The 20,337-nt window shown below is 33.0% G+C and overlaps 1 protein-coding gene across 1 annotated transcript; it reads left to right on the forward strand.

Moving 5' to 3' along the window:
* Nucleotides 1–6,492: 6,492 nt before the first annotated feature.
* Nucleotides 6,493–20,025, forward strand: LOC130814171 (protein RESISTANCE TO PHYTOPHTHORA 1, chloroplastic). The gene is made up of 4 exons (XM_057680232.1): nucleotides 6,493–6,912; nucleotides 18,501–18,707; nucleotides 19,269–19,438; nucleotides 19,610–20,025. Exons 1-4 carry the CDS (start codon nucleotides 6,513–6,515, stop codon nucleotides 19,634–19,636), a joined length of 804 nt encoding a protein of 267 aa, XP_057536215.1. The 5' UTR covers nucleotides 6,493–6,512; the 3' UTR covers nucleotides 19,637–20,025.
* Nucleotides 20,026–20,337: the final 312 nt, after the last annotated feature.

Genomic DNA, 20,337 nt, shown 5'->3' on the forward strand with positions numbered 1-20,337 from the left:
CATATGCGATTATACATAGTTGATCAAGTCGGCTTTTACATCCGTAATTGAGAGTATTAATATTTTAAAAAAATAGTGTATAAATTTAGAAAGAGGTGCCGAGAATTAAAGCCTAAGGTTGACACTGTAAATATGTTGCGTTCTTACTAAATTAACTATGCTACAAAACTTCATTGACCATGTATATAGAAGCACTTGTAATGAATCACGAATTAGAAATAAAATCATCCCTTGTTAACTTCTATCGAGATTGTTATATTTAGTAATATTTGTAGTAATAATATAACGATATGAAACACATAAATTTATCAAAAAAAGATCATGTTGATTAAGTTTCAAATTGGTCAAGTTAATTGAATATCGATATTCAATCGAATTCTAAGTTGATATGTGCTTTGGTTAAAAATGAATTTTAAATTAATAATAAATTATAGTGCTAATATAAACTTACACTATGTTTGGATAACAATTTTACATAGAAAAGAAAGAGAGGGAAGGGGAAAGGAACGATGGGAAAGAAAGGAAAGAGAAATGAAAAGGAAATATCTCTTGTTTGTATAGGAGAGTATGAAATGAAAAAAAAAAGAAAATTTGAGTTATCTCTTCAAATCTTTCCAACTTTAAAAAAAATTGAAATCTTAACAAAATATATTCATCAAATCCTTTCAAGTCCCCCCCCCCACCTATTTTGCTATCCGAATAAGGAATTCTTCCTCTCTCTAAATCTCTCCTTTTCCTTTTCCTTTTCTTCTATTTCCTTCCGTCCAAACACACCCCTTAAAATTTCAACTAAATTATGAAATGATGCAGAAACTTTAGTTTTTTAAAACTATTCACCTGTCATTGTATAAATTCTTTGGAAATTTCTTCTAAAACTCGTATATAATTATAACACAAAGTTTCAAATGAAAAGATTTTACGGTGGGATTATCTCTATTAAATTGATTTAATGTTTATTTATCATTTTAGAATGATCACTTATAACTTTAAATTTACTGATGCATTATACTTGACTAATCAAGATCATACATATTGATATTACAAAATATTCATTGATGTGAACTAATTAATGAAGCATATTCATGATTTATCATTGATCAAGATAGTCGAAGAATTGTATTTTGGGGAAGTTTGATAAATCAAGCTAAGTATATAATTGAGATTATGGATATATAGAGGGGGACCAAAAGTGAAAACTGTTACCATATTAATTATTATTATTATTATTATTATTATATTTGTGTAATCTTAGACTATTAATTAAGAACTGATTACTCCTAAACAGACGCGTTAACCTTATCAAAGCGACGTAGTATAGGATTCTGACTAAAATATTTCCTTTTATTTAAAATCAAATAAAAATTGTACTTTTATTGTCAAGAATTGGCCGCAGTCTGCACTATAAGAAACTTCTCAATCCTAGGACCACCATGATAACATACAATTATACAAAGTTGCAAACATAATACTACCTCCGTCCCCTATAAATTTGATTTTTTGGAAATAATAAAAATTATGAAAATAATATTTATAAAATATTTTTTTTGTATGTGTAAATTTATTTATCATACTAAATGTTTTATACTACTGTATAATTAGAAATATAACAATTATTTTAGGATTACTACAAAAGAAAAACATAACATATCAAATAGAACGAAAAAAACATTATTTAGTTTTATTTATTTTAGTAACTAATCATATTTTATTTCATTGGTTATGATTTTATATTTATGTTATCTATTTTGATGTAATTATTTTTTATTAAATTTTATTTTAGTCGATTGAACATAATTAAAATTGGGGAAATTTGTAAAGAAACACCTTTTAAAACCCCTTTTTTTGTAAAGAAACACCTTTTATAATTTTTTTTTGTAAAAAAAACACATTTTAAGAGACTTTTTTTTAAAATAGACACCTTAATTTAATTTCCGGTGACTTTTGTGTAATTTCCGGCGTTGACTATGCCTGTTGACCTCCAAAAATTTTTAAAAAGATTAATTTTTTTTTATATTATTTTATTTTTATTATTATTATTTATTTTATTATTATTATTATTATTATTATTATTATTATTATTATTATTATTATTTTAAAACAATTTTTATTATTATAGTGATTTTTTTTAATTTTAATTTTATTTTTATTTTTATTTTTATTATTATTATTTTTTTAATTATTATTATTGTTATTTTATATTTTTTTTACTTATTATTATTATTATTATTATTATTATTATTATTAATTTTTTTAAATTTTTTTTAAAATTTTTGTTTTTATTTTTATTTTTATTTTTATTGTTAATATTATTTTTTTTTAATTTTTTTTATTATTATTTAAAAAATTTTTTTTTTAAAAAAATAATAATAATAATAATAAAAATAAAAATAAAAATAAAAACAAAAATTTAAAAAAAAAAATTTTTTTATTTTAAAAAAAAAATTTTTATTATTTTTTTTATTGTTATTTTTATTTTATTTTTAATTTTTTTAAAATAATAATAATAATAATAAAAATAAAATTAAAATTTTAAAAAAATAATAACTATAATAATAAAAAAAAATCAAAATAATAATAATAATAATAATAATAATAATAATAATAATAATAATAATAATAAAAATATAAAAATATAAAAAAAAAATTAATCTTTTAAAATTTTTGGAGGTCAACAGGCATACTCAACGCCGGAAAATTACACAAAAGTCACCGGAAATTGAATTAAGGTGTCTATTTTTAAAAAGTCTTTTAAAAGGTGTTTTTTTAAAAAAAAATTTTAAAAGGTGTTTCTTTACAAAAAAAGGGGTTTTAAAAGGTGTTTCTTTGCAAATTTCTTTTAAAATTGAGCTTAACTTAAAATATATTTGTAAAATAATTAGTACATTTTGAGTTGTATAAACTAAAAAATATGCGGCTCATATAATTTAAAGAGGGCAAGGACTAGGCCTCTACTACAACTGAATATGAATTTTAGTTTACTAGTTTGGTCAGATTGAACTTGGCAAAATCATACAATAAGCTCATATAGCTTTGGCTCATATGCTCGGCCTCAGCTGTTCATTTAAGGAAAATTGTATTAAAAGATGGTGGTGAAAATAAATTTTAATACATATATATATATGTTTATTTCAAGAAATATGCATTTCCGTGCTAATCATGAAACTTTCATCCTCCATCGTATGTTTTTCTTCACAAGTTTTAATTAGCGTTTACTCATATTTTCAATTAGTAATAGATCAAAATTAATTATATGAAGAGAATAAATAATTAGTGTAAGATAAGCATAATCATCAACCTTATTAAGTACATTTATGTACTAAATTACATCGAATTTAATTACCATTGCGTTGATTTAATACCAATAAATTTGGTTAGGTTTGAAATTTAGTCCTATATTATTTTCTTGCCGCAAGTCTGGTCCTTAGTAGACCTATAAAATATTTCAAAGCTTTAAATGTATTAAACATGTCAGAGTTTTAAACGAGGTTTTTTAATTAGCATATATAGTTAAGGCAGGTTGAAAACTAGTGATCATAGATTGAACAAAGTCGACCTAATTCTGCATGGTTGCACATAAAAACAATCAGAAGACAAACTGATTGGCTTGTTTCTCTGTTTTTTTCTTAAAATAAGCAGATTAGGTAGGATTTAATAAACCCGACTTATATGAGGTTGTTCTATGATTTTGCAATGTCCAATTTGACCACATTAGTGTTTTCCTAGGCACATTATAATTCATATTCGATTGTTGTAGAGGTCTATAGTCCTTGTCCTATTTCAATTGTATGAGAAGTATATTTTTTAGTTTATACAGCTCAAAATTTACTATTTATAATACAAATATATTTTAAGTTCAAAGTTCAATTTTAATTATGTTCAATTGAAAAAAATATAATTTAAGAAATTTAAAACATATGATTGAGGATGAAAGTTTCATGATTAATAATAATAATAATAATAATTAAGATTATAGCACAAGTTAATCATATTATTAAACCTCAAATAATCAAGATTAGTAACCATAGGGTTAATAAATATAATGATAATGAAAACAAAGAACTGGTTGAAGTGACAATGAAAGATATGACGAAATATGATTTATTTTCTAAAAAAGATAGCAAACTGAATTACTTTAATTCCTTTATAATGCCATTTTATTGTACGGAAAATATTTTAAACTGAAGTTAGCATCTTCCTGTGTAAAACGTATTTTAATTTAATTACGTTGTTGAATTAGCATAACTGCTTCGTATTGGCGGTTAATGACTTGCGATTAGCTAACACAATGGTTTGTCCACTTCTGGAAATAATAATTAGACTTATATCTTACCATTATTTTATTTTTAGGTATCAATCGTTGAACTTTCACCTTAGTCAACTGTTTCATTTAGTATTAATTTAATTAGAGGTGTTTGGTAAATGTTTATTCGCTTTTGATTTTGTTTTTTCTAATTTATCTAATTAGATATTTCGACTAGCTTTAAATTTAGGCGAAAAAAACATCGTTGTTTAGGGAGATTTTTAAAAATTTTCAGTATAAAAAATTATTCTATGAGGCGGTATCTTATAAAATATAGATTTAATCTCAAAATTAATTTCTAAAAATAGTAAACTTTTCTCATTTAACTTGTTAAAATAGGATAGAATTGAGATCTTCATTAGGAGTATCTATCTAATACTAAAATATTATTTAGAATCTAGTCAAGGTGGTTGGATTGTTTTTAAGATGTTTTTCATAAAGATTCTTGACCATATATTGTAAATCAAATAAGAGTACTAAATCACGTATGTAAAATTGCATGATTTGTAATTATATTGTGCTGCTAGTTAGCTGGCAGTGGTCCTTTTATAGCCAGACACGGCCTTACCAATTACGACAGCTTGCGCAAGGCATACGTAAAATGGGCCTGGCTACGTCACGTTACGTTTTGCCGCGATTGAAGATTGCCATTTGGTACAAGAATTGGTCATGACTCCGGTTTCCAATCTTATCAAACGCAAATTCAAACTCAAGTCTGAAAATGTTAAAAGATTTAGATCTAAAATTATTAATCTTCAATGGTTTAGACTTTTTAATGAGTGCTAATTGTCTATATATTTCGCATTTTAAGGTCGGATTATTAGATTTGTAATATGTGATATAAACTAATTATAGATTTATAAATGGTTTATGTCACATATTGGTCTACAATGTGACCCGTAAATAAAAATACATGTCTAAAATTAATTATGAATTGTATCATAATTTTTAGTTATCTGTGAGATTATGGTGGATTTAGAGCAGGTTTGTGAGGTCTACGTCTAAAGAACATGGACTCAGAGTCTCAGACCCATTATTTATCACTCGATCAGAGTTTTTTGGTTTTGTCCAGCAAACAAGCTTTTTCAACTAGTTTAATAGTCATTTATTAAATATTTTTTCTGGTTGTTTTACCGACCAATAAGCCAAAGTCAATTGGCAATAAAAAAAGTCATATTGCCAAACAACCCTTTAGTTATTAGCTTATTAACCCACATTTTGTTTAAAAAAACAACAATCTTCATAACAACTAATTACAATAATTGGCTAAAATAAATAACTTATCAATCAAAACTTTCATCTGGTCTAATCAGATTATAATTTTACCCATAATTCTAACTAATAATCATTTGTGAATATGTAGCTTAAACACGTTGATAAGGTGTGCATTAAACATTCTAATTGGTTGAAGCATGCACCGTCATTATTTGTTGTTGGTATTGGAAAAATGCTCAAAATTGTTTTATTTCTTTGTTGAGCCAAAATTTAAATTTGGAATATCGTGTTCGAGCTGGACTCAAAAAAATATCACTTGTTTAACTCAAGTTTAATCAACTAGCTTTAGTGAGCCAAAAAATCGTAATAAAAATATAATATTATAAAAAAAGATTTTAGGAAAACTTGAATATATTAGAAGTATAAGATAAGATAATGTAAATAGAAAATAATGAAAATAAGTCTTAATAGTCCACAAGATTTGAAATTTTAATAATCTAGGATCGTTATAATAAATTTTCTATAAGCAGCTAGGATAATCTCAAATATCAATCGTATTACTCTAACTAATTTACAATTATAAAATGAGTTTCTATATTAAGTATGCATAAAATTGATAATCATTTTATTATTCGTTTTTTTAACAATTAAGGTTTATTCTGAGGATTATTTGTGGATCTTTTTCAAGCCGATAAACTCTTTGATTGCACTCACTTTTATGGGTATGAGTTGACATCTTGTTTCTCTCTCCAAATCCTGATCATAATTTTTTATAAGCATATACACTAAATACAATAATGATGAGAAAACTAATAATGCTTAAGGCGCAGTTTAAATCAAATTTCAAATTAAGCTTTATAATATTATACTTCTATTAGAAGAGAGTCTTAAAAAAGATTCTACACCATGAGATTAAATTAATCTTTCCGACCCGGTTGGAATCCCATATACTAAAATTTAACGGTTTTGTTACATACACGTCGCCCAATAATAGCCAATGGTTAACTCATGCCGTTTTGCTTCCTGTTCTCTGAAAACATTTTGTGTCACTAAAATCTCTCCACATCAGAATCTACTCCTGAGGAGGAAAATGTCAGTTTTTTTGCACACTTCCTCCTTCAATTGCCATTTCTGCAATCTTCCTTCTCCTATTACATATTCATTTTCCCATAAAGCTTCTTTCACTGTTCTACCATTGAAGGGTTGCTTCAGAATCCATGGAACTTCAGATAAACTGGACATACCAATTAAAACTATGGAAGTTAAGGCAGAAGAAGGGGATTTGCAAATGAAAAAGATTCAGGAGACTGGAAATGAAGGAAGTGATATCAAAGTTTCTACTACTTCCACTTCTTCTGCTACTACTCCTGCAATTGAGAAAGACCTCAAAAAGGCAGGTTCTTTTTTTTTAAAAAAAATAAAAATTTCTTGCCTTTTGTTTGTTTTTAGTACTTAATTTGTGTATTTTTCTTGTTTTTCTGTGGTCTTTTGATCATTATTGTACAATTTTATAATGGTTTAATATGATTTGTGAGGGTTGTTCAATGTTGCTGTTGAAGTAATAGTGTAACTTGAGTGCACATTTTATGTGTGCATTTATGAGTGACTTATGGGTGGAATCCTATGAGAGTTGTCACTAGGTGATTAAGTTTGTAAGTGTGTATTAAATGTGTGTGATGAATGTATGACTTAAAGAAGATGTTTATGGGTGAGTTTATGATGACTCTTAAACTTAGATATTAAGTTATGATAATTAATGGGATAAATGCATGAGTTACTTGATCTGGGAGATTATGCTCGAACAAGGCAAACAAAGGAATCCAATGTGCCTTGAACGAGCTCACCGATCAAAAAAAAAAAACAGAAGGTTGTAGCTGGTGCATGCTCGAATGAGCCCCAATGGGCTCAAACGAGCAGATCATGTAGGAAAAATTTAGATTGTAAAATAGTGAATGGATTTATTTGGAGAGGAAGATGAGTGAATATGTAGAATGAATATTGTTCTTCATTGCACAAAAAATTGATTACATCAATGGGTATTTATAGTGCAAGTTTACTAAAATATCTTAGATATTTTTAATTTTTTAATTACTTTTCTAGGATCTTCCATTATATTATCTTAGATATTTTTATTTTTTAATTCTTTAGTTTAGATATTTTTATATTTAATTAAAATCCTAGATTTTTCTAGATTATTTTAACACTCCTCCTAATCTGAAAAATCTTGAACTCTAAGTCGTCTTCTGAAATCGATAAATCTATCAGTTGATATGGGTTTTGTGAAAATATCTGCGAGCTGCTCCTCCGTCTTGCAGAATTGTAGTTCGATCTCTTTCTTATCTACTAACTCACGAATGTAGTGATGTCGTATCTTGATGTGCTTTGATCTGCTATGAAACACTGGATTCTTCGTCATTGCTATTGTTGACATGTTGTCACAGAACATTGTAGTTGGTGTCTCTTGCTTATGTTGTAGATCGATTAATATCCTTCTCAGCCAGACTGCTTCACATGTTGCACTTGTTGCTGCAATGTACTTTGCTTCTGCTGATGATAAAGCTACTGTCGCCTGTTTTTTTGATGACCATGAGACCACTTTGTTTCCAAGCTGAAATACGTACCCGCTTGTACTTTTTCTATCATCCACGCTTCCAGCCCAGTCGCTATCGGTGTATCCTGTGAGCTTGAAATCTTTTTCAGTTTCGTACATGATCCCATAGCTTTTTGTTCCCTTAATGTATCTGAGAATCCTCTTTGCTGCTGTTAGATGATCCTTGCTCGGTTCACTCATGAACCTGGATACGATGCTGACAGCGTTGACTATATCTGGTCTTGTATGTGTGAGATAGATAAGAGAGCCGACCAAGCTTCGATACATTGCTCCGTCGACTTTTGGTTTGCCATCGTACTTTGATAACTTCTCATTGATTGCCATTGGTGTAGCCAGCGGTTTACATTCACCCATGTTGAATTTCTTGAGAAGGTCTTCTGCATATTTCTCTTGTGATAGAAATATTTTTCTTGGGCTTTGTTTGATTTGTATGCCAAGGAAGTATTTCATTGTACCAAGGTCTGTCATCTCGTACTCCTTCATCATAGCCTTTTTAAATTCTTCGATCATCGTTGGGTGTGTGCCTGTATAGATTAGATCATCCACGTACAAGCACAAAATGAGAAAGTTGTTACCTTGTGTCTTGATGTATAGTGAAGGTTCACTCGGACTCTTGATGAAACCATGCTGGAGAAGATAATTGTCGATGTTGCTGTTCCACGCTCGGGGTGCTTGTTTGAGTCCGTACAGAGCTTTTCGAAGGCGGTATACTTTGTCTTCTTGGCCTTTGATGACGTATCCCTGCGGTTGCTCGACGTACACTTCTTCTTCAAGTTCTCCATTTAGAAATGCTGATTTGACATCGAGTTGAAAGACTGGTAGCTGATGCTGTGCTGCTAATGCCAGGACTGTTCTGATTGTCTCCATGCGGACAACTGGTGCATATGTTTCGTTGAAGTCGATTCCTGGTTGTTGCGCATATCCCTTTGCTACGAGCCTTGCTTTGTACTTGTTGATGGAGCCATCATCATTATGTTTCACCTTGTAGACCCACTTGAGTCCGATGACTTCCTTGTCTTGTGGTTTGTCTACAAGTTTCCATGTGTGATTCTTCTCGATCATTTTCATTTCTTCGTTCATAGCCTCAATCCAGGTTTCTTCTTGTGCTGCTTCTTGAAATGTTTGTGGCTCACTAGAGAAGAGAGCCATCATTGCTTGGTCACAATGGTAATCTTGTAACCATGATGGCGGTTGCCGATCTCGTGTTGATCTTCGGGCTTCTTGAGGTTGAGGAGTTGAACGTGATGTTTGGCTTCTTGAGCTTGGGAATGATCTTGTACTTTCAGGTGTACTTGGACTCGGAGATGATGGGTTTGTTGGTTGGTCTGCTCCATCTTCTTCACTTGGATCTCTTAGGAGAGTATCTCCTTCGCGAGCTTCAGTTTCTTTTTCTTTCCACGTCCATTCGGCTGCTTCGTCGAAAATTACGTCTCTAGAGATGATTAATTGTTTAGATTCAGGCTTGTAAAGGCGATATCCTTTTGTTTCGTGACTGTATCCAATGAATATGCATTTTTCTCCCTTCTCGTCGAGCTTTTCCCGATTCTCCTTTGGGATGTGGGCATAAGCTACGCATCCGAACACTTTGAGGTGTTCTACTCTTGGCTTTCTCTTGTGCCAGGCTTCATATGGCGTTAAATCCCTAACTGCTTTTGTGGGAGATCTATTGAGGATATATACTGCCGTGTGAACAGCTTCGGCCCAGTATCCTTTGGGTAGATGTTTACCCTGCATCATGCTGTGGGCCATCTCTGCTATAGTGCGGTTTTTCCTTTCCGCGACACCATTTTGTTGTGGTGTACGCCTTGCTGTAAGTTCTCTTTTAATCCCATGCTTCTTACAGAAGTTGTTGAATTCGTTGCTTGTAAATTCTCCGCCACGATCTGTTCTAAGAATCTTAAGAGAATGCCCACTTTGATTTTCTGTGAGGGCTTTGAATTCCATGAAGTGGGAAAAAGCTTCTGATTTTTTCTCCAGGAAATATACCCACATCATGCGGGAGTAGTCATCTACGAACAGAAGAAAATATCTTTTTCCGCCAAGAGACGGATTCTTGGTAGGACCCCAGATATCTGCATGAACAAGCTCTAGAGGAGCCTTGGCCCTCCAAGGTGTGGTAGGAAATGGCAATCTGTGCATCTTGCCATATATACAGCCTTCACAAATTTTTCTTTCATTTTTTATTGATGGTAGTCCAATTACCATTTCTTTTTGTTTTAATAGTTTTAGACTGTTAAAATTTAGATGCCCGAATCTCAAATGCCATAAGGTGGATTCATCATTTATTGAGCTTAAAGCCAATTTTTCTTCAAATGGCAATTTTAATGGGAACATTTTGTTAGGAGCCATTTCAACAGTTGTTATTATCTGACCCTTATTTTTATCATAGATTTGACATTTGTTATTCTCAAATTTAACCATATATCCTTTTTTAATTAATTGGCCTACGCTTAATAAATTTTGTGCAAGTCCGGGAACATAAAAAACTTCATGAATTAATTTTGATGATCCATTTTTTGTTTTAACGACAATTGTTCCTTTTCCGGCGACATCTTCTTTTTTACCGTCGCCAAGTATGATGTGTGTTTTAACATTTTCGTCAAGAGTGACAAAATAATTTTTATTGCCGGTCATGTGGTTTGAACAACCACTATCAATATACCATATGTCACTTACTTTTTCTTGTGCATTTAATCCAGTGTAAAATATTTGCTCTCCGGAATTATTATTTTCGGAATAGTTTGCTTCTTTTTGTCGATACCAACAATCTTTTTCGAGGTGAGAGTGTTTTTTACACCTCTTACATTTGTACCGACAATCATTAGTATTGTGGTTAGTTTTCTTACATAATTTACAATAAAGGTCAGTTTGATTATTTAATCGACTCCTTTGATTTTTAAAATTTCCTCTCCCCTTGCTACAATTAGTTGATGTTTGTCCTTTTTCATAATTTTTACAATGACTATTTTTATTTTCACCATTAGAAAATTTTAATTTAGCTTGAAATGCTTGTTCTAGTGGTTCTTCGTTAAATCTCTTTAATCTATCTTCATGTGCAAGTAGTGATCCCATTAATTCGGGCATACTTAATTGAGATAAATTTTTCTTGTTAACTTCTTCTATTGTTGTGGCAATAATGTTATATTTTTGTGAAAGACTCCTTAATATTTTTCGAATCACATTTTCATCTTCTATTTTACCACCATTTGATCTTATTTGATAAACTATATTAGTGACTCGGTCAAAAAAATGAATGTATTGTTTCATTTTCTGCCATTAATAGATTATCAAATTCTCTCCATAGTGATTGGAGTTTAAAAAGAATTACCTCTTCGGAACCTCTGTATTTTGTCTCCAGGATCCTCCAAGCCTCCGTAGCTATTTTTACAGACATGATCGTTGTAAGTATTGCCTCGTCGACTCCACGATATAATAGAGATAGGGCATAGTTATCCCTTATCCTATTTTGTTTATATTGTTTTATTTTTGTTTCATCCCAAGATGACTCTTTAGTGTCATCTTTGGGTGGTTGCTCGTAACCTTCTTGTACTAATTCCCATAAATCTTGGGAGATAAATATTGACCTCATTTGCATAGCCCATTGTTCATATTTTTCTCCCTTAAATGTGGGAACCCAATTAACTTGGGGGTAATTAGTGGTTGAGGTCATTTTTTATTTTGTGGTTAGAGGTTTATTTTATTGTGGAGTATGTTGGTTAATGTGATTAGGTTGTTTGGAGGTCTTGGTTTTAATTAGCTCTGATACCAAATGTAGGAAAAATTTAGATGGTAAAATAGTGAATGGATTTATTTGGAGAGGAAGATGAGTGAATATGTAGAATGAATATTGTTCTTCATTGCACAAAAAATTGATTACATCAATGGGTATTTATAGTGCAAGTTTACTAAAATATCTTAGATATTTTTAATTTTTTAATTACTTTTCTAGGATCTTCCATTATATTATCTTAGATATTTTTATTTTTTAATTCTTTAGTTTAGATATTTTTATATTTAATTAAAATCCTAGATTTTTCCAGATTATTTTAACAGATCACAGGGGAAAGAACAATAGCTTCTGGCAGGTGATGCTCGAACGAGCTGCTAGGAGGCTCGAACGAGCGGTCTGTTTTGAGTAGGCATGGGATCCGGTTTTGGCTCTTGGACTTCATGGAGCTGTTACATTTCCTTATTAACTCTTAGTCATTATGTCTTGTACTCATTAATTGTATTTTGCCCTATAAATAGTGAGTTCCTTAGCTAACCAAAACATATCAAACACAACCCCTAAGCCAAACACATAGCCTTTGTTTTATCTCTTACTCAATTGTAATACTTCATTTGTAAGAGTGTTTTACTCTATTGAAATAATTTAAACAAGCAACTACACACCACGGAGGACGTAGCCATCATTGGGTGAACCTCCTTAAATCATTGTGTCGTTTTGTAATTTTTATTTTATGTCAAACGTTTGTTAATTCATTGAAATTGTTCTCGTTCATCAAAGTACTTCAGATCATATCGATCCTAGCTCTCACTACAATTGTTATCGGAGCCTTACGGTAATTAAGAAGTTATAGTTGGTGAAACATGTCCACAATGAAGCTTGATATAGAAAAGTTTGATAGGAGTGTGAACTTTGGCTTATGGTAAGTCAAAATGAAAGCCATTTTGATTCAAAATGGTGTGCAAAAGGCCATTGACGGTGTAGACAAAATGTCGAAGGAATGACCGCGGCAAGATGGGAAGAGATTGATACAAAGGCACCATCAGCAATTCAACTATGTCTTTCCAATGAAGTGCTTAGAGAGGTTGTTAAAGAAACTACAACCAAGGGGATATGGGAGAAATTGAAATCACTCTTTATGGCCAAGAGTGTTACCAATAGGCTACTTTTGAAGAGTAGACTCTACGATTTACGCTTGGAGGAATGTAAACCTTTAAAACCTCACTTAGATGAGTTTTATTCCATTGTTATGGATTTGCAAAACATAGAAGTCAAACTTGATGATGAAGACTTGGTTATTTATCTTTTATGTTCTCTACCTCCATCTTACAAGAGTTTTAAAGAAACTCTACTTTATGGTAGAGAAAACTTGAGTAGTGACGATGTGAAAAATTCCTTGACACAAAGGGAACTCATTGATACACAATTGTCACAAAAACCACAGGGTGGCTCAGGTGATGGATTGTTTGTGAGAGGGAGGACGTTAGAGAAACATTCCACTGGTGGGGGTGGAAACAAGGGTAAAAGGAAGTCGAAGTCATGGGGGCCTAACAAAAATAAGACTTGCAACTATTGCAAGCTTAAAGGCCACATCAAGAAGGATTGTTGGAAATGGAAGAAGAAAAATGCTAGTGATGATGGTGGTATTCTAGTTGCCACACATGGGTACAAAGATAGTGATGAGTGGATTCTTGACTCAAGGTGCACATTCCACATGACTCCCAACAAAACTTTCTTCCAAACATTTGAAAGTGTTGATAAGGAAAATGTGACCATGTGAAACAACACAACTTGTGAAGTAGTTAGGGTTGGGAGTGTGAAAATGAGAATGCTCGATGGAATGGTGAGAACCTTGACCAATGTGAGGTATGCTCTGGGTTTGAAAAAGATTTTTATATCTTTGGTTACTCTTGATAAGATCGGGTGTAGGATCACTTGTGATGGTGGAGTTATGAAGGTTGCTAGAGGGTCACTTATGGTGATGAAGGGGAAGATGAATGGGAGTTTGTATGCTCTTGAAGGTTCAACTATCTTCGGCTCGGCAAATGTTTTCACAAACACAATGTCCGATCATGAAACAAAGCTTTGGTACTTGAGACTTGGTCACATGGGAGAAAGAGGTATGTATAAACTTTTTAAACAAGGTTTATTTGATGGTAAAAAGTTCAGGAACCTTGGGTTTTGCGAACAATGTGTTTATGGGAAACACATGAGGGTTCAAACCCGCCATACACAACCCTAAGGGAATCTTTGACTATATTCATTCCAATTTGTGAGGGCCTTTAAGAAAGCCCTCACTTAGTAGTTGTAACTACTTGTTATACTTTCATAGATTACTTCTCAAGGAAAGTTTAGTGTTACTTCATTAAACATAAAAATGAAATATTTGATGTTTTCTTGGAATGGAAGAAAATGATTGAGAAAAAGACTGGTTGAAGCATCAAGACCTTGAGAACCGATAATGGTCTCGAATTTGTTGATAATAAATTTCTTCAATATTGTGCTAGTGAAGGTATTGTGAGACATAGAACTTGTGCCGGGCGTCCTCAACAAAATGGTGTTGCGGAGAGAATGAACAAAACATTGTTGGAGAGGGCTCGGTGCATGCTAAACCAAGACAAATTGAGAAAGCAATTTTTGGCCGCAGCGGTGGCTACGGCATGCTACTTGATCAATCGCTCGCCTCATACCGCCTAAAAATTCAAATCACCACAAGAAGTGTGGTACAACACTCCGGTAAAGTATTCTAATCTTAGAGTCTTTGGTTGTCCGGCTTATATTCATGTAAATAATAGAAAGTTAGAACCTAGGGCTAGAAAATGCATTTTTGTGGGATATGGAGTGGGTGTAAATGGGTATAGGGTGTGGTGTAATGAGTCAAAAAGAATAATCACCTCTAGAGATGTCGTATCTGATGAAAATAGTATGTTAGTCTATAGTGTAGAAAAGCCCATTGAAAAAGATGTAATTGATATTGTAAATCTCATAAATGCACAAGAGAAGGTACAACCTCCCCATATTGATGAAGATGAAAATGATGATCAACAAAGATTTCCTCCTTTGTCCACAACAAGGCAAAAGAGGAAGATCGTGGCTCCAAGGAGGTACATTGAAGAGTGTGATTATGTTGCATATGCTCTCAACATTGCTAGTGAAGTCAAAGCGTTGCATGAACCAAGTACGTACAAGGAGGCTATGGCCTCAAATGACTCAAGCAAATAGTTGATAGCCATGAAGCAAGAAATGGAATCACTTGCAAAGAATGAAACTTGGGATATTGTTGAAGCACTAAAGAAAAAGAAAATTATTGGGTGCAAGTGGATATTGAAGAGGAAAGAGGGTCCTTCTAATGGTGTTTCTCCCATCTACAAAGCAAGGGTAGTAACAAAGGGATACTCTCAAATTGAGGGTGTCGATTTTCATGAGTTATTTTCACCGGTTGTGAAGCACTCTTCTATAAGGGCTCTACTAGCTTTGGTGGCGATGGAAGATTTTGAGTTGCATCAATTGGATGTGAAAATGGGGTTTTTTCATGGTAAACTTGAAGAGGAAATTTTTATGAAGTAACTGGAAGGTTTTTAGGTCGCCAATAAAGGTCATGTGTGTAGATTGAAAAGATCACTGTGGGTTGAAGCAATCACCAAGGCAATGGTACAAGAGGTTTGATTCTTTCATGATTTCACATGATTTTATTAGAAGTTCTTATGATAGTTGTTTTTATCTTAAGAAACTTGAAAATGGTTCTTTGTTATATTTGCTCTTATATGTTGATGATATGCTAGTAGCATGTAATTCTTTGTTTGAGGTGGAGAACTTGAAAGAAACACTTGAAAGCGTTTCTTTCAAGTGAGTTTGATATGAAGGATCTTGGTGAAGTCAAGAAGATTCTTGGAATGAAGATTTTGAGAGACCAGGCTAAGGGTGTCTTACACCTTAGCCAAAGGAAGTATATTGAGAAAGTTTTGCAACGCTTCTCCATGGAAGATGCTAAAGATGTTTCTACTCCTTTTTCCTCTCAATTCAAATTGTCCAAGAGGTTGTGTCCACAAACAAAGGCGAAAGAAGAGAAAATGGTAAGAATTCCGTACACTAGTGCTGTTGGTAGTTTGATGTATGCCATGGTATGTTCTAGGCCCGACGTAGCTCATGCGGTGAGTTTGATAAGTAGATATATGTCTAATCCGGGGAAGGGACATTGGAAGACACTTAAGTGGTTATTGACGTATTTGAAATGTACTTCTAATATTTGTCTCATGTATGGGAAGGATTCAAACGAGCTAATCGGGTTTTGTGACTCGGACAATGGTGGTGATCTTGATGCTCGAAAATCCACAAGTTGATTTGTGTTCACATGGGGTGGTTCCGCGGTATGTTGGCAATCATCATTACAAGATGTGGTTTCTCTTTTAATAACCGAAGCGGAATACATAGCCGTTGTCAAGTCATTCAAAGAAGCAAAGTGGCTCAAAGGTCTAGTTGGTGAGATGTGCAATAAGGTGTGTTCGGTAAGTGTGCATTATGATAGTCAAAGTGCCTTTCACCTTGGCTAGAAATCAAAATACATATCATAGAAGGTCCAAACACATTGATGTCAAGTATAATTTCATCCGTGATGAAGTTGAGCACAAAAGGGTGATTTTGAAGAAAGTTGATACTAAAGATAACCCGGCCGACATGATGACAAAGCCATTGCCTACAACCAAGTTTGATTTGTGTGTTGACTTGGTTGGTCTAGCTCCTTGCTTGAAGTGATGCCCTTTAGGGTATATGAGGTGTGTATGTTATTATGAGCTTGTTTATATTCTTGTAAGATGAAGTGAATTGATGAATGCTTTGACTTGGAAAAACTCAAGTCAAGGTGGAGATTGTTGAAGTAATGGTGTGACTTGAGTGCACATTTGATGTGTGCATTCATGAGTGACTTATGGGTGGAATCCTATGGTAGTTGTCAATAGGTGATTAAGTTTGTAACTTAATATGTGTGTATTGAATGTGTGTGATGAATGTATGACTTAAAGAAGATGTTTATGGGTGAGTTTATGATGACTCTTAAACTCAGATATTAAGTTATGATAATTAATGGGATAAATGCATGAGTTACTTGATCTGGGAAATTATGCTCGAACAAGGCAAACAAAGGAATCCAATGTGCCTTGAACGAGCTCACTGATCAGAAGAAAACGGAAGGTTGTAGTTGGTGCATGCTCGAACGAGCACCAATGGGCTCGAACGACCAGATCACAGGGGAAGGAATAGTAGCTTCTGGCAGGTGATGCTCGAACGAGATGCTAGGAGGCTCGAACGAGCGGTCTGTTCTGAGTAGGCATGGGATTCAGTTTTGGCTCTTGGACTTCATGGAGCTGTTACATTTCCTTATTAACTCTTAGTCATTATGTCTTGTACTCATTAATTGTATTTTGCCCTATAAATAGTGAGCTTCTTAGCTAACCAAAACATATCAAACACAACCCCTAAGCCAAACACATAGCCTTTGTTTTATCTCTTACTCAATTGTAATACTTCATTTGTAAGAGTATTTTACTCCATTGAAATAATATAAACAAGCAACTACACACCACGGAGGACGTAGCCATCATTGGGTGAACCTCCTTAAATCATTGTGTCGTTTTGCAATTTTTATTTTTTGTTAAACGTTTGTTAATTCATTGAAATCGTTATCGTTCATCAAAGTACTTCAGATCATATCGATCCTAGCTCTCACTACAGTTGCAATGCATACATATTTGGAACAATGTAATCAAGAAGGAATTAGAAACAACCCTTTGTAGTTACAAGGGTAATATTGCTTATATCAAATGGCTAGGCATGAACAGCTTGGGATTGGGGTAATGGCATGTGTGACATGTTGTTTTTCATATACTTCCTAGGTATTGCCTCTTTTCATTGTTCCAATGGAAAATTTCTCAAATAATAGTAGTACATTATACATCCAAAAGCTCAAAGCTTTGATGGATTAGCCTGATTTAACTCTTCAAATGACAAAGGATACAAAACATGTATAATCATCAGTATTGGAGTTATGTTTTGTATAAGGCTATAAGCACTGGGTTCATAGTCCTCTCACCTGTGGCTCTTACCAACTGGCCCATTAAGAATTCTAAGACGTGCTTGCAATGCATCAAAGATGAATTGCTAGTTTCTCTTACTATTAGTAGTTGCATTGTAGATTGTGCTTAGATTTGGGCATAATGAATGAAGTTTATAAAAAAGTTTTGGCTTGTTAGTGTGTCCTTTAACCTTCTTTGTTAATCTAAAAGTCAGCCTCTGTGTAAAGTCCTTCCCAAGTTTTCATTTTTGCTAGTTAGGCAAGAGCCTAGCTTGTTAGAGGCATTGTGGCATAGTGACAATAGGGTTTGCGATAGACTAGATTAGTCATTTCTCCAGACTATTAGTTCGTAGCCAAAAATGTAATAAGACAGCATGATATGTATGAATGGAGTGATTAAATTGAGAATGTAAATGGCTATGTATTAGTGTTATCTAAAGTTATTCCAATTGAAAGATAGGATTACAAGCTTTTTATCTTTTTCTGTGACAGAGACTCGTTTTTCAGATTGATTATATATAAATATTAATCACGAAGAAGATTATTTCCCTAATGGTGCATTCTGTGTTCACTCAGGTAGTTAATAAGGCCGCTTCAACCTTTGCTCCAAGGGCTTCCACAGCTACCAAAAATCCTGCTGTTCCGGGAAGTACTTTATACAAAGTTTTTGAGGTCCAAGGATATGTTTCTATGCTGCTGGGTGGAGTTCTCTCCTTCAATCTTATATTCCCGTCAAACGAACCTGATATTTGGCGATTAATGGGCATGTGGTCCATTTGGATGTTCAGTAAGTCATGTTTCCTCTATAAATGCATTTCTTTTGTTGTATCGCTTTATGCCTTGATGAATTTTAGCACGATCATGTTCTACTAGTGACTTCCATTGGGCTCCAAATACAGTACCATCGTTGAAGATCGCAGTGTATGGGAAAACTAGGCGAGGCAAATTGTTGAAATCGATAACACCCAAAAGAAAAATGAAATTATTTGATATATACATCATTCCTTGCTCTTCGTTCTTAACTTTATTTTACTCTATGGAAATTCTAACTAGAATCGATCAGGTAAGGCCTTAGGCCCCTCCCAATTAGCCATCTCTTCCTTTAAGGTTTATGGTGGCCTGTATAAAATGTTATTCTTCAGTTGAATTTATTGAGATATGACGGATTTTCGGGTCTAAAATGTGGCTCGACTAATGATCAGATCAACCCTCAAGTAAATATAGAGCAATATGTCCTTTGGTTCAGTAGGCAAAAAGCTTTTACATACTGTCAAAGTGCACAAATGTGCTGTAAGAAGCGTAAAACTGAAAATTAGTATAGTTATTAATTGTTATCTAATTGGTACAGCCATCCCTTCTCTTCGTGCTCGAGATTGTTCGAACAAAGAAAAAGAAGCACTCAACTATCTATTCCTTCTAATTCCATTACTAAATGTCACGATCCCATTCTTCTGGAAATCTTTTGCCGTTGTTTGGTCTGCAGATACCGTTGCCTTCTTTTTAATGTATGCTTGGAAGGTACTATCTCTGTCACATCCTAACTCATTTCTTAGTTACCAATCTACATTACCTCCATTAGTTAATACATTATTTTATTCTCAAGCTGGTTTAATCATAGCTTCTAGGAGCGGGATATACTGAATATGATGTTGATGGTGATGAGTTAATGCCACATTTTCTGCTTTACAGTTAGGGTGGCTGCAGAAAACCGAGTAAGGTTGCAATTGATGCTTGCCTTGGATAAAGTCTTTCCCGAAGCAAGTTTATTTTTGGTTTGATATTATACAGAGTATGTACAAACTTCTATCGATGCTGTAAATTCTTGGGAAGGAAAGAACAAAATATCAGAAGGCAGAAAATTAGAAACTATAGGTATAGCCTTTGATTTATCATTGTGTAAAATCCTCGTGTCTCGTTCGAGCAGTGTTACTCGTATGAGTCGTACGCCTTAGCTATTGAAATGGCAAGGTTATTCTATAGTTTCATCAATTCTTCCAAAGAGCTGTATACTTGGTTGGATCCTGGTCTTTTCGCAGTGTGTAAATATTATGCAGTTTACTTTGTCAATTGTAATGAAAGATTTTATCTTGTTCCCTGCTTCAGTACATATCGGAGATTCGGGTTTTGTCCCTGTTATAGAATGTACCACCTTCTTTAGAAGGAACTTTAGTTTGAGTCTCGCAGCACCTCTCGGAACCTTCCTCTTCCCTCGGTATCTTGTACTCAAAAATGTATGTGCAGCTTTTTGTACAGTATCCCAATTTGCATTTTGACATGATTAGTTGATTATTGATTAGGTGTTTGATTCTTGACTTTTTTTTATTATTTTTTTATTTTTAGTTTTTGGCTTGTTCATTGGTCAAACATCTAAAAAAGTGTTCGATAGATGACTTTTCAGTCAATGAAAAAGCTACATT

The sequence above is a fragment of the Amaranthus tricolor genome, chromosome 5 (assembly GCF_026212465.1).
Source record: "Amaranthus tricolor cultivar Red isolate AtriRed21 chromosome 5, ASM2621246v1, whole genome shotgun sequence".
Taxonomy (NCBI): Eukaryota; Viridiplantae; Streptophyta; class Magnoliopsida; order Caryophyllales; family Amaranthaceae; genus Amaranthus; species Amaranthus tricolor.